We start from the raw sequence: 22,064 nt of genomic DNA, 5'->3' as shown, positions 1-22,064 counted from the left end.
GAGCATCTTCAGCAATTTCTTTTTGTTGATATCTTAGTATCTGTCAGAAATGGAATCTGGTACTTTCTGGTCTGAACTGCTGCAGTACCCTAATGGAACCATAGGTAGCGCTCTTTCACTCCTAGCTTGTTTAGATCCTCAAAAATAACTTGCATTTGTAAGTGCCTTTAACACAGGACTGCATTCTAAAACAACTCATGAGTGTTACTATGGAAAGACTGATGGGAGCCGAACAAAAATATGAAGCCAGATCAACGAGAAAGGTTTTAAGGAACACCATAAAAGATGGAAAGGGAGGTTATGATGTTTAGGGAGGGTAATTCAGAGCTTCTGGGCCCAGGTAACTGAAGGTACAATTGCCAATGGTGCAGCAATTAAAACTGGGGTGCAAATAGAGGTTAGAATTGGAGGAATGCAGAGACTGCAGAGGTTCACGAAGGAGATTACAGAGACAGGGAGGGGATGAGTCTACAGAGGAATTTGAAACAAGGATCAGAACTTTAAAAATGAGGCATTTCCAGATCAGGAACTAATATAATTCAGTGACACAGGCATGATAGCTGGACGCAGGCAGCAGGAATTTAGAGCACAGGTTTATGCAGGTGGTCAATTAGAGATCAGGCACCAGATCACGACAATAGTCAACACTGGCAAATATTTATTTATATGTTCATGAGTTGATTACAAGGCTGGATTTATTGCCCATCCCTTATGCTCATTTAGCTGATAGTAATGAAATGCCTCCTTGAACCACTGAAGTCCATATGGGGAGTATACACCCATAGTGCTTTTAGGTGGGAAGTTCCAGACTTGAATATGGGAAGCTGTGGATGAATGTGTCCGAATACTCCTGTCCTGAAGTGACAAAAAAATGGCTGAGGGACAAGTTAGTGGAACTCTGTACAAACCTAGATCGAACTGTGAGGGGTACCTTTTCACTGAGAGTTTAAAAAGTGCCCGTTCTGAGACCTCACTGATGTCTTTGCTCATTTTGCTGGCTCGATGTACTTTGTTCCAGGAACTCGAGAAGGGATTCACTGTCTGCCAGACTCTTCAGATCTTCAACCATCTCATCCAAGAGCTCCTCACCCATCATGAAAGTCCTCAAGTCATGAAATGACTTGCCAGTCCGATGATCGGTAATCCTATCTTGAGGGAAATTGTACGTCCGGATTTTTTCCGACCTTCCCTTGGTCCCAATCTGGAGAAAGAATTGGAGAAGTTGACAGATCACTAGTAACTTAAGACAGGCTGAACTTATGCCATTTGCCTGGGGAGGCCAGAATAAAGGAGCCCCAAGTTTTAATGTGCAGCTAAGCCATTCAGGAAGGATCTCAAGAGTGCTTCTTCCTCGCACGCAGCTCAGTGGAAATCTGGAACTCTCCCCTACATGACGCTACTAAGGTTCTGGGTCAATCGAACATTTCACAGTTGAGTGACAGATTTTGTTAACAGAGAGAGATCAGGGAATACAAAACTAATATGGATAGTTGATGTTAAGATGCAGAATGGCTATGATTTAATTGAATGGAGGCGAAACAGACTGGAGGCATTGAATGGCCTCATTATATTTCAAAATGTACCAATGCAAACATCTCAGCGCAGACTAACTGAGGGTACTCAGTCGGCTTTAGAACCTTACTCCAGTGTTGAACACACATAGGGGCAAACGCCATTCAGCCCCTTCAACCTATGCTGCCATTCAATCAGATCATGATTGAGTTCCATTTTACTCAGATCTCTTGATACTCCAATCTAATCAATATCCTCACACCCTTTTCTGCTCAACTGAAAACAGTCCTGGCATCGCAGGGCTCCAGACAGAACTGTAATCTCACATCCCAGATAACTCCTGGGAGTGCCTGATTACATTAATACTATTTCTACAATACGGTAAGTAAAACTGCAAATTGTCTATGTTAGTTTTTATTTGGAAATCTTACTTAAGTTCCACAGCATCACTATAAAAGGCTCTTTGATAAGGGATTTAAAGATATTTATACTTCAGCAAGATTATCAGCTGTGGTACGTCTCTAAGTCACAAGGTTAGGAATTCCCAATTCAGGACTTGAGCACAGACACCCACACTGGAACACTGAGTGAGGGCTGCATTGTCTAATACATCATCTTTCATAAGACCATAAAATAAAAGAGCAGATGGAGGCCATCCAGCCCATTGAGTCTGTTCTGCCATTCAATAAAATCACGGCTAATCTCTTTATCCTCAATTCCATTTTTCTTCCTTATCCCAATAACCCTCAGTTCCCTGTTTGGAAGAAGACTCACTCAACCCAGAACGTTAACTCTGATTTATCTCCACAGATGCTGCCAGACCTGCTGCATTTTTAAAGCAATTTCTGTTACTGTTTCTGATTTACAGCACCCACAGTTCTTTCGGATTTTCCTCAATTCCGTTCCTAATTAAAAATCTGTCTGTCTCAGCTTTAAGTAGCCTTAGCCTCAACATGTCCCAGCCTCAACAGCCCTCCGTAGTAAAGAATTCCACAGATTCAATACCCCTTGACAGAATAAATTTATCTTCATCACGGTCTTAAATATTAGTTAGAGGTCAACAGAACAGAAAAAGACCTGGACGTCCTCCAATGCTAGGGTATTTCTCCCCAGATAAAGGACCCAAAACTGTTCAGCGTATTTCAGGTATGTTCTGGCTAAAGCCTTGTGTAGTTATAACAAACCTCCTTATTCTTATGATCCATTTCCTTTGAAATAAAGTTCAACATTCCATTTGTTTTATAATGACCCACTGAGTTTAATACTAGCCTTTTGATGATTCTTGGACGAGAACTCACAAACCTCTTTGCCACACAGCTTTCTGCGGCCTTTCTCCTTGCAAATAATATGTCAAAGGGAGAACCACAGAATCCCTGAGGGTTGAAGCAGATCATTCAGCCGATCGAGTTCGCACCGACCTTTCAAAGAGCATCCCATCCAGATCTATACTCCTACCCCATCCCTGTAACTCTGCATTTCCCATGGCCAATCCACATATCCTGCACAACTTTGGACCGTGGCAGGAAACCAGAGCACCTGGAGGAAACCCACACAGAGATGGAGACAATGTGCAAACTCCACATAGACATTTGCTCAAGGCTGGAATTGAACCCAAGTACTGAGAGACAGCAATGCTAACCACTGAACCAATGTACTCAATCTGCCCCTCCCTACTAGTGTCATTGAGTCAAAGAGCTGAACAGCCTGGAAAGATACCAACTCATCCATGCCGACCAGAAATCCTAAATTAATCTAGTCCCATTTCTCTCTAAATGCTTCCTATTCTTTTATCCATCTGGATGTCTTTTAAATGTTGTGATTGTACCAGCCTCCACCACTTCCTCTGGCAACTCATTCCATATGCACACGACCCTCTGCATGAAAAGGTTACCCCTTAGGTGCCTTTTTAAAGCTTTCTCCTCTCACCTTAAACCTATGCTCTCAAGTTTTGGATTCCACTACCCTGGGGAAAAGACCTTGGCAATTCACCCTATCTATGTCCCTCATGATTTTATAGCCATTTAGATACAGAGCTGGCTCAAAAGGTAGAAGATAGAGGGCAGTGGTGGAGGGTTGTGTTTTAGACTAGATGCCTGTGACCAGTGAAGGGCCACAAGGATCGGTGCTGGGTCCACTGTTTTTTGTCTTTTATATAAATGATTTGGATGTGAGCATAAGAGGTATAGTTAGTAAGTTTACAGATGACACCAAAACTGTGAGGTGCTGCATTTTGGGAAAGCAAATCTTAGGACTTATACACTTAATGGTAAGGTACTCAGGAGTGTTGCTGAACAAAGAGACTTTGGAGTGCAGGTTCATAGCTCCTTGAAAATAGCGTCACAGATAGTTAGGATAGTAAAGGCGGTGTTCGGTTTGCTTTCCTTTATTGGTCAGAGTATTGAGTACAGGAGTTGGGAGGACATGTTGCGACTGTACAGGACATTGGTTATGCCACAGTTGGAATATTGTGCGCAATTGTGGTGTCCTTGTTATTAGAAGGGATGTTATGAAACGTGAAAGGGTTCAGAAAAGATTTACAAGGATGCTGTCAGGGTTAGAGGATTTGAATTATAGGGAGAATTATAGGCTGGGGCCATTTTCCCTGGAGTGTCGGAGGCTGAGGGGTGACCTTATAGAGGTTTTTAAAATCATGAGGGGCATAGATAGGGTAAATGGACAAGTTCCTTTCCCTGGGGTAGGGGAGTCCAGAACTAGAGAACATAGGTTTAGAGTGAGAGGGGAAAGATGTATTTGAGAACTAAGGGGCAACTTTTTCACGCAGTGGGTAGTATGTGTATGGAACGTGCTGCCAGAGGATGTGGTGGAGGTTGGTACAATTGCAACATTTAAAAGGCATCTGGCTGGGTATATGAACAGGAAGGGTTTGGAGGGATATGGGCTGGGTGCTGGCAGGCGAGACTTGATTGGTTTGGGATATCTGGTCGGCATGGACGGGTTGGACCGAAGGGTCTGTTTCCGTGCTGTACATCTCTCTGACTCTATAAGGTCATCCTTCAGCCTCCGATGCTCAAGGGAAAGTAGCCCCAGTCTATTCAACATTTTGGATATAATCTTTCTTCAGGATTGGTCCAGTCCTGAAAAAGGATTATACCCAAATCATTGACTTTTTCAACATCTAATGCTGCCTGGCTTGCTGTGTTCTTCCAGCCTCCTGTTTGTATACTTTGGATTTCAGCATTTGCAGTTTTTTTTTTGTCTCCAGGCTATTCAGACTCTCCCTACAGCTCATACCCTAAAACCCTGGCAACATCTTTGTAAACCTTTTCTGAACTCTTAAGTTTCACAACACCCTTCCTATAGGATGGAGACGAGAATTGAACGCAGTATTCCAAAAGTGGCCTAACCAATGTCCTGTGCAGCCGCAACATGACCTTCCAATTCCTGTAGTCAATACTGTGACCAATAAAGGCAAGCATACAAAATGCCTTCTTCACTATCCTATCTACTTGCGACTCCACTTTCAAGAAACTACGAACGTGCCGTCTAAGGTCTCTTTGTTCAGCAACACTCCCCCGAACCTTACCAGCATGGAAATGACTCTACAGTTTTAGTTTGATTAAGGAAAGTGACATCAGTACTTTGCCAATAGTTATCTCTCAGTCAACATCACTAATTCAGTCGGACTGACGGCAAATACAGTCTTAATGTTTCAAGTCAATGACCTTTCAATGGAATTGGAAGGTTTCATGGATGAATAGTCTAAGGAAATTCAGAGCCAGAAGAGCAAACACAAGGGATCAGTTTGCCATAATGCTGGTTAAATAACAAAAGAAGGCGATAAGGAGAAAGCCATTAATGCCACAAAACAAAGAAATAAATTAGATTAGATTCCCTACAGTGTGGAAACAGGCCCTTCGTCCCAACCAGTTCACACCGACCCTCCGAAGAGTAACCCAGCCAGACCCATTTCCCTCTGACTAGTGCACCTAACACTATGGGCAATTTAGCATGGCCAGTTCACCTGGCCCACACACCTCTGGACTGTGGGGGGAAACTGGAGCACCCAGAGGAAACCAACACAGACACGGGGAGAATGTGCAAACTCCACACCTGAGGTTGGAATTGAACCTGGGATCCTGGTGCTGTGAGGCAGCAGTGCTAACCACTGAGCCACTGTGCTGCCCCAAATTGTTAAAGAAACATAGCAGGTCTGGCAGCATCAATGGAAAGAGAAACAGAATTAGCATCTCGAGTCCAGTGCGACTCTTTTTTAGAACTGGTTGTGTAGTCATAGGAATATGGCTCTTAGGAGTAGGAGCAAGCTATACAATAAGAAAAACAGTAATTGCTGGAAAAACTCAAAACTTGTTCTGATTTCCAGCATCTGCAGGTTATTCAATCCTTTGAGCCTGCTCTGTCATTTAATAATACCATGGTGATCAGATTGTGTTCTTTAACTCAACTTTCCTGTCTGCCCTATAACACTTAACACTCTTGCCAATCAAGGGTCTCTCCCAACTCAACCTTGAATGAATTCAATGACCAGCCTCCATTACTTGCTGAGGGAGAGGATTCCGCAGACGACTAACCCTCTGAGCAAGAAGGTTGTCATCAGACTGTTAATCCAGAGACCCAGGTAATGAACTAGGGACCTGTGTTCGAATCCCACCATGGCAGATGGTGGAATCTGAATTCAATATAAATTTGCAATTATGAGTTCAAATGATGACCAGGCATCCAATAAAAACCCACCTGGCTCACTAATTTCTTTCAGGGAAGGAAACTGCCATCCTTACCTGGTCCGGCCTACATATGACTCCAGACTCGCAGCAGTGTGAATTAGTTCCGAGGAAGGGTTAACTCGGATTTCTCTCCACAGGGGCTGCCAGATGTGCTGAGCTTTTCCAACAACTTCTGTTTCTCGCAGAAATGTGGTTGACTTTTAATTGTGGTCTAGCCAGTGATGCCTTCATTCCATGAAAGAATTTTTTTAAAAAGTTCAGAGAAGGTTCACTAGGCTGATACCAGGTATAAAAGGGACTGTCTTACAAGGAGAGCTCGAGTAGATCAGGCCTGCACTCATCAGAGTATAGAAGAATGAGAGGCAGCCTTATTAATACATACAAGATTACGAGGGGACTTTCCAGGGCAGATGTGGAAAGGCTGTTTCCATAAAACATAGGAGCAGAAATCAGGCCATTCAGCCCATTGAGCCTGCTCTGCCATTCAATCATGGCTGATAAGTTTCTCAATCCCATTTTCCTGCTTTCTCCCCATAACCCTTGATCCCCTTTACAATCAAGAACCTGTCTATCTCCATCTTAAATATACTCACTGACCTGGCCTCTACAGCCTTCTGTGGCAGTGAATTCCATAGATTCACCACTCTCTGGCTGAAGAAGTTTCTCCTTATCTCTGTTCTAAACGGTATTCCCTTTATTCGACGGCTATGCCCTCGGGTCCCAGTCTCTTCTATCAACAGAAACATCTTCCCAACATCCACTCTGTCCAAGCCATTCAATATTCTGTAAGTTTCAATTAGATCCCCCTTCATCCTTCTGAACTCCATTGAGTACAGACTCAGAGTCCTCAAATGTTCCTCATATGTTAAGCTGTTCACTCTGGGGCCCATTCTTATGGATCTCCTCTGAACAAGCTCCAGGGCCAGTACATCCTTCCAGTGATATGGGACCCAAAACTGCGTACAATACTCCAAATGTGGCCAGACTACAGCCTTATAAAGCCTCAAAAGCACATCCCTGTTTTGAGTTTCAAGTCCTCTTGAAATAAATGCCATCACTGCATTGGCCTTCCTAACTACTGACTCATGGGTGCACAGTGGCTCAGTGGTTTGCTGCCTTACAGCGCCAGGGACCCGGTTTCGATTCCCACTGTGGGCGACTGTCTGTGTGGAGTTTGCACATTCTCCCCGGGTCTGCATGGGTTTCATCCCGTTTCCTCCCACGATCCAAAAATATGCAGGTCAGGTGAATTGGCCATACTAAATTTCCCATAGTGTTAGGTGCATTAGTCAGGGGTAAAGATGGTAGGGGAATGGGTCTGGGTGGGTTACTCTTGGAGGGTCGGTGGGCCGACGGGTCTGTTTCCACACTGAAGGGAATCTAATCTAATCTAATCAACCTACGAGTTTACCTTGAGAGAAACCTGGACTTGAACTCCCAAGTCTCTTTGCACTTCTGAATTTTCTCCCCATTTAGAAAGTAGTCTATGCCTCTATTCTTCTGACCAAAGTGTATGACCTCACACTTTCCCACATTGTACACCATCTGCCGCTTCTTTGCCCACTCTCCTAACCCGTGCAAATCCTTCTGCAGCCTCCCCACCTCCTCAATACCACCTGTCCCTCTACCATTCTTTGTATCGTCTGCAAACTTAGTAAGAATGGCCTCAGTTCCTTAATCTACATCGTTAATGTATAAAGTGAAACATTATGGTCCCAACACTGAGCCTTGCAGAACACCACTTGTCACCAGCTGTACACTGGACAGGGAGCCAAAGGAACAGGGGAATATCCCAGTGGAGTGATTCCTGCATGAAGCCAGGATCGGACCTCCCTGTGATTCCTCCCAAGGTCAAATAGCCCAACAGTCACCCTGGCAGACTGGCACTCTCTGAGCTGACTGCTGTGGAAATGGAACTCGTTGTATGAGTCTGGAGACTCAGCAGGAGCATGGGGAAAACCAAGAGGGAGTTGGAAGCAAGGCCACAGAGGTACCTGAATCTTTCGAGCATAATGTCTCTTGTTAGTCTGCTCCTCCAGCTTCATGCTGTATAGTTTCGCTCGCAGCATCTGCATCGCCTTTTCTCGATTTTTCAGCTGGGACCTTTCCTGCTGGCACTCAGCTGCCACACCTGCCAAGGGCAGAATGAACCATATCAGAACGAATGCAACTGCATTTCAGGATCCCAAAGTAGCCAATTACATACATTTATTTAATATAATTATCATAATGCAGGAAGCATGACAGACAAATAATACTAGAAATTGTTCCAATGAATCGCCATCGACGTTCCCAACTCAGTGACCGTACTCACTGAGGATACGTAATGCTCCTCCTTTCACCAACCGACTGAGAAATGGATGCAATTATTACTTTTTCATCTCAGTATCACAGTCAGAATCCTCCAGGAACTGCAAATGAAACCCACAGTATTACAGATGTACACTTGGGTGAGAGCAAGGGACTGCTGTTACCTGTTGGGATGTGCAGGATGCGAACCGCACTGTCTGTCGTGTTCACATGCTGACCACCAGCTCCACTTGCCCGTTTTGTCTCTATCCGCAGATCCTTGGGGTTGATGGTCATGTCAATCTGATAACAAGATTATTGATTAATCAGATGAGTGAAGACATGGATCATACCCGTTATTCTATCCAATTACTACGTGTCCAGCAAATATCCACAGTCTATCTAACTCCAGCCTCGTATACAACCCCCAACCCTCCTCAATCCCTCCATTGGAGGCTTTGCCCTCAGATATCCAAGCTCCAACAGATTCACCACACACTCTCTCTCTCTCTCTCTCTCCCCTCCTTTTAAACTGAAATCTCTCTCTTGGTAAGGTGATACAACTTGGTGGCTAATTCCACATCAGAGAATATTAAGAGTCAAAGACATTGTGTGGGGATGAAGCCACGCATAGGAGACAATGGATAGTTACTACCAGTTCATGTTTTGTAAGACTTTTTCTGATACATCCAGATTTTTGTATAAACTGAAGCAGGTTAGATTTGCACTAGCTCGGTAAAATAACCATTGTAAACTGGAAAGCATATTCCAGATTTACACTGTGTTTTGGAGCACAGTATGGAGGGAACTTTAATCTGTACCTAACCCCAGAATGGGGAGAAAGTGAGGACTGGAGATGCTGGAGATCAGAGCTGAAAAAGCGCAGCAGGTCAGGCAGCATCCAAGGAGCAGGAAAATCAACATTTCGGGCATGAACCCTTCTTCAGGAGAAGAAGGGTTCATGCCCGAAACGTCAATTCTCCTGCTTTTTGGATGCTGCCTGACCTGCTGTGCTTTTCCAGCAACACATTTTCAGCTCTAACCCCACAACGTCCCTGTCTTGGGAGTGTTTGATGTGGACAGTGTCAAAGGAGCTTTGTTCTGAATCTGACAGAGCTGTACCTGTCCTGGGAGAGTTTGGTGAGGACAGTCTTAAGGGAGCTCTACTCTGTATATAACCTCATACTATAACTGTACGGGTCTATAGGGGCACTGTCAAGCAAGCTGGAAATACGAGAGAGAGAGAGAGAGAGGAAGAGAGAGAGAGAGAGATTGTAATTGTGGATGTGCCTTCAGCTCCCTAAGTTTTACAACTCCTCCCCTAAAGCACTCCACCTCCCTCTTCTCCTTTAAGACAAACCTTTGGGCAGCTGTCAATTTAGTTAGGAATTGGTATAAATGGCTGAGAAGATTGTGAATACCTCAGTGGGCTGTGGTAGGATGGCGACAGTCATTGTGCTGGTGTGAGTCCTGCCTTGTTTTTCAGTTTTGGGAATCCGCTGGACTCTATGCACTCCCCCCTCGTACTTCATGTGTTTGTAAGTCTCCGGGCCACTCACACTAGCTGCAGCATGACGCAGGCCCCCTGTGAAATAAAAGACCAACTTTTAATACTAGCTTACAGGAACAGTAAAACAATCAGATCATAACTGCAGACCTCGGCCATTTAGAGTCAGAGAGTTAGACAGCATGGAAACAGACCCATAAGTCCAACTCGTACATGCTGATCAGATATCCTACCCTAATCTTGTCCGATTTGCCAGCACTTGGCCCATATCCCTGTAAACTCTTTCTATTCATGTACCCATCCAGATGCCTTCTAAAACATTGTAATTGTCCTCACCTCCACCACTTCATCTAGAAGCTCATTCTAGACACACACCACCCTCTGCGTGAAAATGTTGCCCCTTAGGCCTCTTTTAAATTTTTCCCCTCTCTCCCTAAACCTATGTCCTCTAGATCTGGAGTCCCCTACTCCAGGGAAATGACCTTGTCTGTTTATCCTATCTATGCCCCTCACGATTTCACCCATCAAGTCTGCACTGTCATACATTTAGATGTATGGCAATCCCCAAATCCACTTTCCTATCTTATCCCCATAACCCTTGATTCCTTTACTGATTAAAAATATATCTCAGACCTGATTATACGAAATGACCTTGCCCACTTTGCAGTAAAGAAGTCCACAGATTCACTCTCCTCTGAGAGAAGAAATTCCTACTCCTCTATGACTCTTGTCTTAAAGGAACACCTTTAGCACTAGCTTACAGAAACAGTACAGTCATGGAGATGTACAGCATGGAAACAGACCCTTCGGTCCAACCCGTCCATGCCAACCAGATATCCCAACCCAATCTAGTCCCACCTGCCAGCACCCAGCCCATAACCCTCCAAACCCTTCCTATTCATATACCCATCCAAATGCCTCGTAAATGTACCAGCCTCCACCACTTCCTCTGGCAGCTCATTCCATACCCAACTTGGAACTTGTTATTTTTGTCTACAAATCCCCCCATGGCCTATTCCTTCTCATTTTGCAATTTCCACCAGCCCTCAATCCTGCAAGATCACTGCACTTCCCCAATTCTGGCCTCTTGAGTATCCCCCAATTTTCATCACTCCTCCCCCACCCCCGCCCCAAATCTGTCTCACCCCATCTCTGGAACTCCCTCCCTAAATCGCTATTATTTCTCTCTGCTAGCAAATCCACCTCTGAGCTCAAATTTCTGGTCACCTCGTCTAATAGATCATTATGGGACTCAGTGACAAATCCTACTCCTGCATGATGCCTTCAGATAGAACATAGAACAGTTCAGCACAGAACAGGCCCTTCAGCCCACGATGTTGTGCCGACCATTGATCCTCATGTAAGCACTCTCAAATTTCTGTGACCATATGCATGTCCAGCAGTCTCTTAAATGTCCCCAGTGACCTTGCTTCCACAGGTGCTGCTGGCAATGCATTCCATGCTCTCACAACTCTCTGTGTAAAGAACCCACCTCTGACATCCCCTCTATACTTTCCTCCAACCAACTTAAAACTATAACCCCTCGTGTTAGCCATTTCTGCCCTGGGAAATAGTATCTGGCTATTGACTGTATCTATGCCTCTCATTATCTTGTATACCTCGATTAGGTCCTCTCTCCTCCTCCTTTTCTCCAATGAAAAAACTCCACGCTCAGTCAATCTCTCTGCATAAGATAAGCTCTCCAGTCCAGGCAGCATCATGGGAAACCTCCTCTGAACCCTCTCCAAAGCATTCACATCTTTCCTATAATAGGGCGACCAGAACTGGACACAATATTCCAAGTGCAGTCTAACCAAAGTTTTATAAAGCTGCAACAAGATCTCATGACTCTTAAACTCAGTCCCCCTTATTAATGAAAGCCAAAACACCATATGCTTTCTTCACAACCCTGTCCACTTGGGTGGCCATTTTAAGTAATCTATGTACCTGCACACCAAGATCCCTCTGTTCCTCCACACTGCCAAGATCTTATATTACACTAAGGGCTACATATATGCAAGTATGAAAGCAAAAACCCACAAATGCAGAAAATCTGCATAAAAACAGAAAGTATTTGGAATACACAGCAGGTCTGGCAGCATCTATAGAGACAGGGTTAAGGTTTGAGGACTTTGCTTCAGTCTCAAGACTCAGAACATTCACTCCATTTCTCTCTCCACAAATACGGCCAGACCTGTTTCCTCCAGCACCTTTTGTTTTTATGCTATAAATGAAAATTCTTGTTCTTCTAACATATTCTTCAGCCATAATCAGAGTGATTAAAATGGAGAATTTGCAACAAACCAAAATGAAGGAGGACAGGGATTTCAGAAAGCTCGACAGCTGAAGAGATCATGGAGTCAGGAAGTATCATATCTCCCTACCTCTGTCATGTCTTTCAGTTCTAAAAGCTTCTGAGGTCTCTGTGCTCCGGCAGCAAGGCCATGCAGAGAATGTAAGGCTCTGCTGTCTTTTAATACATCCTGGATGTAAGCATTTCTGGTTACACCAGTCCTTATTGCCCATCCTTAGTTACCCTTGGCAAGATGGTGCTGAGCCGCCTTCTTGAACTATTCGGAATACGAAACTACAGTGCATACCAATATCGCTGTGGCAGTAATCCAGAACCTCAAACTGCCAGTTTTTGTAGGAGGCGTAATTCTGGTACATTTCGAACATCTCAGCAGTAAACAACATGGCCTCCTGTCCCCCGACTCCCGCAGTCACCTCCAGAATCAGATCATTATCGTCTGCTTCTTCAGTGGGGATCAGGAGTGAAATTATCTGAAACAAAAATGGGTTTTTTTTTGGAGGGGGAGGGAGGATGTGGAGCAGGGCAGAAACGAAAGAAAAGTAAAGTTTCAACAAAGTGTGAAAACTTAATTGACTGGCTGCTGATGGCTGGGTCTGCAAGTCAAAACACTTTCCCCATTGTAACCTTTGGACCCAAATCCTTCTCTATCATTATAAGGATAAGGACTCTCTTTAGGGTCCTCCTCCCATAAAGGACTCTAAACACACTACCAACCTTATTCTTCTCTTACTCAGCATATAAGCTTCACCATGCTGGCAGCATTTCTGGCACTGGGGCAGAAAACCACACAGAATGATCCCAAGCTATTCCTCCAGGGAGCAATGGTTGACAAGGACTCCCATGTTTGAAATAGTCTGTCCATAGTCTCACAATGAGACATCCTGCATTTCCTTAAATAATATGTGGATTGAATACCTGGAACACGCCCATGTGTGACTGCACAGAGAGCAGTATTTTTCATGCCATAGGGTCTGTGATCTGGTGCTAATTTCTGACACCAAACCTATCTCTTTCAACAAGACATGAGTTTGTGAATTCCTTCTGCTCCACCACCAACACCATCCACTTCCAACTATATGACATAGCTCCACCTCCTCCCTCAGCTCAGCTCCATGGCACAAAACCTCCTCTTTGAATCATCTGTTGCCTTTCCTGACTTATCCCGAGAACCTATGAGATGGAGAAGTGGCAGGTTTGACAAACTAAATGTGCTTTTCCCATTCCCTGATTCTCATTTTTCCACTAATCCGACACATTCCTGGTCAGGTTATTACCTTGGACTTTAGAAACTGGATGGTTTCCTGACATGAACTCTCTTCAGTTTCAGCAAGTCTCTTCAAATCAATATCTTCATCTGTAAGAAAGATTTTGCACATAATTTTCTTGTCTCAGACATCACTGAGAGTTAAAAAAACATAGTGATAGTTCTTCAAAGTTTTGGGAGAAGATTTGTAGCTCGGGTGCTCGCTGTTGTGGTTCTGTTCACCGAGCTGGGAATTTGTGTTGCAGACATTTCATCCCCTGTTTAGGTGACATCCTCACTGCTTGGGAGCCTCCTGTGAAGCGCTTCTATGTTGTTTCCTTTACAGGAGGCTCCCATGCACTGAGGATGTCACCTAGACAGGGGACGAGATGTCTGCAACACAAATTCCCAGCTCAGCGAACATAGTGATAGTTCAAAAAGAGCTCACTGTGTTCAACCACATTGGACAGGGGTAGCAGCTGTTTATGTAACATGAACTAAATAGGAGCAAGAGGATAGTTCACTAGGGCTGCACGAAAACGAGTCACAAGATTGGGAAAATTCAAGGTGGTTGTTCCCGCAGAACCTCCATGCTTAACAATATCTAACTGTGTTTTAAACAACCTCACCAGCTATGTCACTCCCCATGCTGTAAGATTTACCATGGTGAGTGGTAATCTTGTCCCTGCATCACTAGGTCATCAGTTTAATCCCATTTGAAAGACTTGAGTAAATACTTCAGGGAAACAGTCCCAGTGCAGGAATGAGGTAGTGCCAATCTTTGGAGACAAATGCCATATCTTTGGTTGGGATATTATACCAAGAGAAAGTGAGGACTGCAGATGCTTGAGATCAGAGGTGAAAATGTGTTGCTGGAAAGGCGCAGCAGGTCAGGCAGCATCCAAGGAGCAGAAGAATCGATGTTTCGGGCATGAGTCCTTCTTCAGGAATGAGGAAAGTGTGCCCAGCAGGCTAAGATAAAAGGTAGGGAGGAGGGACTTGGGGAAGGGGCGTTGGAAATGTGATAGGTGGAAGGAGGTTAAGGTGAGGGTGATAGGCCGGAGTGGGGGTGGGAGCGAAGAGGTCAGGAAGAAGATTGCAGGTTAGGAAGGTGGTGCTGAGTTCGAGGGTTGAGACTGAGACAAGGTGGGGGGAGGGGAAATGAGGAAACTGGAGAAATCGGAGTTCATCCCTTGTGGTAGAAGGGTTCCCAGGCGGAAGATGAGGCGCTCTTCCTCCAGCCGTCGTGTTGCTATGGTCTGGTGATGGAGGAGTCCAAGGACCTGCATGTCCTTGGAAGAGTGGGAGGGGGAGTTGAAGTGCTGAGCCACAGGGTGGTTGGGTTGGTTGGTCTGGGTGTCCCAGAGGTATTCTCTGAAATGTTCCGCAAGTAGGCAACCTGTCTCCCCAATATAGAGGAGGTCCATAAGGTCACCCTTCAGCCTCCGAACCTCCAGGGAAAACAGCCCTAGCCTATTCAACCTCTCCCTACAACTCTAATCCTCCAACACTGGCAATATCCTTGTAAATCTTTGCTGAACCCTTTCAAGTTTCACAACATCTTTTCGATAGGAATGAGACCAAAATTGCATGCAATATTCCAACAATGGTCTAACCAATGTCCTGTACAGCTGCAACATGACCTCCTGTACTCAATACTCTGACTAATAAAGGAAAGCATACCAAACACCTTCTTCACTATCCTATCTACATGTGACTCTACTTTCAAGGAGCTATGAACCTGCACTCCAAGGACTCTTTGTTCAGCAAAACTCCATAGGACCTTACCATTTAATGTATAAGTCCTGCTAAGATTTGCTTTCCCAAAATGCAGCACCTCACATTTATCTAAATTAAACTCCATCTGCCACTTTTCAGCCCATTGGCCCATCTGGTCAAGATCCCGTTGTAATCTGAGGTAACCCTCTTCGCTGTCCACTACACCTCTTATTCTCACATGCAAATCATTTATATAAATAATGAAAAGTAGTGGACCCAGTACTGATCCTTGTGGCACTCCACTGGTCACAGGCCTCAGTCTGAAAAACAACCCTTCACCAACACCCTCTGTCTTCTACCTTTGACCAGTTCTATATCTAAATGGCTAATCTGTGAGATCTAACCTTGCTAACCAGTCTTCCATGGGGAACCTTGTTGAATGCCTTCCTGAAGTTCATATAGATCAGATCTACTGTTCTGCCCCCATCAATCGTCTTTGTTACTTCTTCAAAAAACTCAATCAAGTTTGTGAGACATGATTTCCCACGCATAAAGCCATGTTGACTATTCCTAATCAGTTCTTGCCTTTCTAAATACATGTACATCCTGTCTCTCAGGATTCCCTCCAATAACTTGCCCACCACCAATGTCAGGCTCACTGGTTTATAGTTCCCTGGCTTGTTTTTACCGCACTTCTTAAACAGTGGTACCACATTAACCAACCTCCAGTCTTGTGGCACCTCACCTGTGACTATCGATGATATAAATATCTCAGTAAGAGGCCTAGCAATCACTTCCCAAACTTCCCACAGAATTCTAGGGTGCACCTGATCAGGTCCTGGGAATTTATCCACCTTTATCTGTTTCAAGACATCCTGCACTTTCTCTTCCATAATATGGACATTTTCCAAGATGGCACCATCCATTTTCCTACATTCTATATCTTCTATGTCCTTTTCCACAGTAAATACTGATGCAAAATACTCGTTTAATATCTCCACCATCTCCTGCGGCTCCACACAAAAGCCGCCTTGCTGATCTTTGGGGGCCCTATTCTGTCCCTAGTTACCTTTTGTCCTTAACCCCTTGGATTCTCCTTAACTCTATTTGCCAAAGCTATCTCACGTCCCCACTTTGCCCTCCTGATTTCTCTGTTAAGTATACTCCTACTGCCTTTACATTCTTCTAAGAATTCACTCGATCTATCCTGTCTATACCTTACGTATGCTTCCTTCTTTTTCTTAACCAAAACCTCAATTTCTTTGGTCATCCAGCATTCCCTATACCTACCAGCCTTTCCTTTCACCGTACCAGGAATACACTTCCTCTGTACTCTTGTTATCTCATTTCTGAAGGCTTCCCATTTTCCAGCTGTCCCTTTACCTGAGAACATCTGTGCCCAATCAGCTTTTGAAAGTTCTTGCCTAATACTGTCAAAATTGTCTTGCTCCAATTTAGAACTTCAACTTTTAGATCTGGTCTATCCTTTTCCATCACTATTTTAAATCTAATAGAATTATGATCACTGGCCCCAAAGTTCTCCCCCACTGACACCTCAGTCACCTGCTCTACCTTATTTCCCAAGAGTAGGTCAAGTTTTGCACCTTCTCTCGTAGGTACATCCACATACTGAATCAGAAAATTTCCTTGCACGCTGTTAACAAATTCCTCTCCATCTAATCTCTTAACACTATGACAGTCCCAGTCGATGTTTGGAAAGTTAAAATCCCCTACCATAACCACCCTGTTATTCTTACAGATAACAGAGATCTCCTTACAAATTTGTTTCTCAATTTCCCTCTGACGATGAAGGGGGGATATAATACAATCCCAATAAAGGTAATCATCCCTTTTTTATTTCTCAGTTCCACCCAAATAACTTTCTTGGATGTATCTCCGGGAATATCCTCCCTCAGCACAGCTGTAATGCTATCCCTTATCAAAAACGCCACTCCCCTCCTCTCTTGCCTCTCTTTCTGTCTTTCCTGTAGCATTTGTATCCTGGAACATTAAGCTGCCAGTCCTGTCCATCCCTGAGCCATGTTTCTGTAATTGCTATGGTATCCCAGTCCAATGTTCCTAATCTTGCCCTGAGTTCATCTGCCTTCCCTGTTAGGCCTCTTGCATTGAAATGAATGCAATTTAATTTATCAGTCATACCTTATTCTCTGCTTTGTCCGTGCCTGCCCTGACTGTTTGACTCGCCCTTGTTCTCAACTGTACCAAGCTCAAATTGAAATTTTTCCTCACTATCTCCCTGGGTCCCACCTTACTCATTTAAATCCTCCTGATACTTGCAGTCAGCTGGGAGACTCTGCTGGAGATATGGGGCAAGAGCAGAAATTGTTCCAGAAGCAATATACATAACTTCACAAGTAGTACAATCCTGGAAACAAAGTGAATAAAGTCGCACTCACCTTTCAGCAGTGCCTCAATGTCCTGCAGCTCCTGCATTTTGAGCTTCAGTTGCTGAAGTTCCATTATCACCGGTGCCAACTCAGTCACTCTCCTCCTCAGCAGCTTTGTCCTTTCCCCCTCCACCTCTCTGGTAGATGTGTGTGTGGAATTAAGCCTCTGCACAGACTCCGTGTACTCCTGTTCCAGCTTCCTCAAGTAGGCCTGCAGCGAGCTCTGTGCAAAAAGTGTTTCCACCATCTCCGCGCTGGCTACGTAGGTACGTACATGCTTTGGTGTGCCAGCAAGGAGGTTGGCAGAGGGAGACCAGAAAAATGCAGGCCTGGCAACTTGCTGGAAACATTTCCTGAGGCACGGGAACCCGGGCTTCACAAGGCAGCTCAGTCTGAGAATTTGCCTGCCATTGGCATTCAGAGCGATGGGCAAAGTCCGACTTACAAAAAGCATGTTCCATACGCAATGGCCCAGCTGACAAACAATGGTCTTGTTCTACAATCTACCAGGAATATTCCAACCAAGAATAATTGTTTGAGATTTAAAAGCTGCAAAACAAAAAAAGGCACACAAACATGGTTTAATCACAAAAATAAGTCTAATCCCTTTCACTCGCCTCTGCACTCCTGATATGGCACAAGAGACCTGTTCAATGGAAACATACTTGAAGAACATTGAACAACACAAACCAAAGGATGAGGCATTAAAATGAGATCACATCTGCTCTCTCAGTTAGAGGGAAGATAAGCCATAGCACAACGGAGAAGAGCAAGGGGGTTTTTCCCTGGTGGAGTCAATCAACTACCTTCAGTGAAAGAGATGATCTGGTCATTTATCTAATTGCTGTTTTCAGGAGCTTACAATATACATTACACTATAACTTAAAGCAGTGGTTATTCTTCAAACATATTCAAACACTGTCTATGAAGTATTTGTGATTTCCTGAGGCTACAAATATTACAGCAACACAAGTCTTTATCTTCAAAGCAAAAGCCCACAAATTGTAATGAGGCAAATCACAATAACAAATCTTTTGATAATAAAAGTAATAATAAATGTGGGCTCAAGTCTGAATGGGCAAACATCTGACTCATTAAAAAGACTGGCAATACTCAGGAGGTGAGGATGGGGTAGATAAAACAAACTTGCCCTGGTGGCTCAGTGGAAAAATTTGTACCTAGGCTCTTGTGACATAGTGCGTATTGTCATTAGTTCTGGTTCAAGTCTCATCTACCACAGCATTGAGTTCAATATGTCCAAGCAGTTGATTTTAAAGAAATTATTTTAGCAGCTTTCATAACTATTCACATCCTGCAATGCTTTACAGCCAATTAAGTATCACTGAATTGAGATCTTGGGTTAGATGATGGTTTTGTGGTGATGTCACTAGACTGGTAATCACGACACCCAGCCTAATGTTTCAGGGACAGTGGTTCAAAACTTATACCAGCATTTGGTCAAAGCTGAATTTGATTAATGAATCTAGATTAATAACCATGACAACTACAATGGATTGTCAATGCCCTTTACAGAAGGAAATTTGCCATCCTTACTTCGTTTGGTCTACATGTGACTCCTAATGCACAGCATTGTAGTTGACTCTTAACTGCCCTCTGAAATAGCGAAACATACCATTTTGCTCAAAGTGTCTGACAGAATAGGTACATTGCTGAAATGATCAAGGACCTGAGGGCACAGATGTAATCGGCAAAAGACTGCAGTCGCAACATGAGCTAAAGTTTTTTACTTTTACACAGCAAGGGGGTTAGTATTAGATTAGATTACTTACAGTGTGGAAACAGGCCCTTCGGCCCAACAAGTCCACACCGACCCGCCGAAGCGCAACCCACCCATACCCCTACCTAACACTACGGGCAACTTAGCATAGCCAATTCACCTGACCCGCACATCTTTGGACTGTGGGAGGAAACCGAAGCACCCGGAGGAAACCCACACAGACACGGGGAGAACATGCAAACTCCACACAGTCAGTCGCCTGAGTCGGGAATTGAACACAGGTCTCAGACGCTGTGAGACAGCAGTGCTAACCACTGTGCCACCGTGCCGCCCTAATGTATCCTGGAATGCAACAACTGAAAGCATGGTGGACGCAGGTTTGAACAGATGGATTCAAGAAGGAATTGGATCATTTCAAGTGAGTTCATCTCAGTGGCACAATGGCCTCTTTCTGGGCTGTTGTAAGGCAGGAAACGAGGTAGTCAATTTGTGCATAGAATAAGCACCCACCGATAGCAGCTCATCTGTCTCTGTGATGTTATGGGGTAAATATTCCCCAGGACACCAGGCAGAACTGCTTGGCTTTTTAAAATTCACCAACAATTCTTGGACAGCATGTTCTAAATACCAGCACAAATTCCATTTAAAAGGACAACAGCAGCAGATGTATGGGAACACCTTCTGCAAGTCCCCCTCCAAGCCACTCACCATCCTGATTTTATTTGATTTATTTATTTGTCACATGTATTTTGTTACAAAATACATTGAAAATTGTACTATACTGTAGTGTTTTCACTCTCCAGCACCATCTTAAAACACAGAAAAATAAATCTAAACACTGCAAAGGCTGTAAAATAAAGAAATAAAGTTCAACTTTACAGTCCTTGTTATGTGCCCTGCCATGGGCCTGGCCTGGACAGGTGAAAATGAGGACTGCAGATGCTGGAGATCAGAGTCAAGATTAGGGTAGTGTGCTGGGAAAGCACAGCAGGTCAGGCAGCATCTACTCCTCGGATACTGCCTGACCTGATGTGCTTTTCCAGCACCACTCTAATCTTGAGATAGTTTGGCCTCTCCAGGCCTGTCGTTGGGTCAAAATTCTGGAATTCCCTCCCTAAGGGGCACGGTCCACCACATGGACTGGAGCAATTCAAGAAGGCAGCTCACCACCACCTTCTCAAAGAGCAACTGGGCACAGGAAATAAATGCTGACTCAGCCAGCAGTGCCCAGGTTTCACGAGTGAAAATAAAATGGTGCTGTGGTATCCTCCAGTTCCACCACTCAAGTGGGAGCCAGTTTAGCACTACATCCAAAAGGCAGCACTCGTTCAGGACTGCACAGGATCCTGGATTTGAACTTAGGGCCATCTGACTCAAGGGGGCAAACAATAACTTCTCTGCGGGCCGAAGAAAAAAATCTGCGCTGGGGATATACAAATGCACACTGTCCACCTCCTTACACAATGGTTGGGCATGCACTGGCCTGCATTGGAGTCACTAGCACAATGCAGAGTGCCCGACCTCTCCCAGGCAGCACCTACCTGACCATACTCAACAAACCCTGGGCCGGCTACTTCCTACTCAGGGTATAGACCACTTTCATAACCGCGGTGCATGCTGGGCATACCCGCCGCCATGCTCACAAACTATTTCCGGCTTCCAACACGCTTAAACCGGAATAATTGCTGCAGGTTATATTTTATTACCGGCCTGTACGAATTTGTTTACGGTGACAGGCTTGGAAATCTGTTATTTTATCACTTGTGATGTAATCTACCGAAGCAGGCGTGCGGAAGTCATTGAGTAATTAAAGATATTAAAACTTACCAAAGCCGGAAGTGCTTAATGAACTATCTATGGAGAAAGAAACAAAAGTCGTGGTTTCGCGTCCGATATAATCTGCTTCGGAAAAAGATGCGTCTCCGAAGAAAATTATTTCGATCTCGAAACTTTCACACTTGTCTCTCGCTGCACTGATGCTGCCAGACCTGCGGAGTTTCTCCAGCATTGTCTCTATTTGTATTTCAGATTTCCAGAAATCGCAGAATTTGGCTTTGATTTTATGATGAAGTCCTAATTTTCATTAAAGATTGCTTAAGTCAGCTTTTACTGAGTGCCAGTGGGGAAAAGTGACGGCAAAGCAGCTGGAAATAAAAGCAGAAATATTGAAATTCTCAAAAAAGAGTGGACTGGGAACTGCTGCCGCCATTGATTGGTTCATGAGACGTGACACAGAACACGCGACCCAATCGTCATCGGCACGTGACTTGTTTTCAGGCATTAATACAGATTGAAAAATGTTGTTTTCTTAATTACTGCGTAAAACCTTGATGTTCTTTCTAACAGTGTGTGGCTATGCCTGCTATTAAAATTAAGAGTCAGCACTTATCAAGAACAAATGCTGGAAAAAGCTTTTGAGTAGAGGTTGAATATCGAGAGTTCTGCTGTTTTACTTTTTCAGTGAGCACTCAATGCAATAAACTTCAGTAATTTCTGCATTTGTTTCTGATTCCGAGCATCCGCAGTTTTTTTTAAAGTCTATCAACTGGTTTGTTCAAAGATAGTAAGCGACAAGCTATATATCAAAATATTAAGGAGAAGGGGGAAGATCTCTAAATGAGACAGTCATTT

At 44.2% G+C, this 22,064-nt stretch overlaps 1 protein-coding gene across 2 annotated transcripts; it reads right to left on the bottom strand.

Annotated features, from left to right (window-relative positions):
* Positions 1-641: 641 nt before the first annotated feature.
* mtrf1l (mitochondrial translational release factor 1-like) lies at positions 642-21,453 on the bottom strand. 2 transcript variants are annotated; one of them, XM_060830782.1, is made up of 8 exons: positions 21,261-21,453; positions 17,705-18,244; positions 13,600-13,679; positions 12,612-12,795; positions 9,926-10,089; positions 8,690-8,807; positions 8,210-8,346; positions 642-1,201 (listed from the first exon to the last, which is right to left on the bottom strand). In XM_060830782.1, the coding sequence occupies exons 2-8, from the start codon at positions 18,147-18,149 to the stop codon at positions 971-973; spliced, it is 1,359 nt and encodes a 452-aa protein (XP_060686765.1). In that variant the 5' UTR covers positions 18,150-18,244; positions 21,261-21,453; the 3' UTR covers positions 642-970. The 2 variants fall into 2 exon arrangements, with proteins under 2 accessions (XP_060686765.1, XP_060686764.1); XM_060830781.1 differs by lacking the exon at positions 21,261-21,453 and adding an exon at positions 20,975-21,048.
* Positions 21,454-22,064: the final 611 nt, after the last annotated feature.

The sequence above is a fragment of the Hemiscyllium ocellatum genome, chromosome 10 (assembly GCF_020745735.1).
Source record: "Hemiscyllium ocellatum isolate sHemOce1 chromosome 10, sHemOce1.pat.X.cur, whole genome shotgun sequence".
Lineage (NCBI taxonomy): Eukaryota > Metazoa > Chordata > Chondrichthyes > Orectolobiformes > Hemiscylliidae > Hemiscyllium > Hemiscyllium ocellatum.
Note: the sequence above shows the minus strand (reverse complement) of the source record. Positions and strands in the feature narration are given on the sequence as shown.

Excerpts from the sequence above, each read along its gene's own strand:
- mtrf1l (XM_060830782.1), bottom strand. The coding sequence starts at position 18,149 with ATGCTTTTTGTAAGTCGGACTTTGCCCATCGCTCTGAATGCCAATGGC. Across the intron at positions 13,680-17,704 it reads CATTGAGGCACTGCTGAAAG|ATGAAGATATTGATTTGAAG; the intron begins GTGAGTGCGACT and ends TCTTTCTTACAG. Across the intron at positions 12,796-13,599 it reads TCCAGTTTCTAAAGTCCAAG|ATAATTTCACTCCTGATCCC; the intron begins GTAATAACCTGA and ends TTTTTGTTTCAG.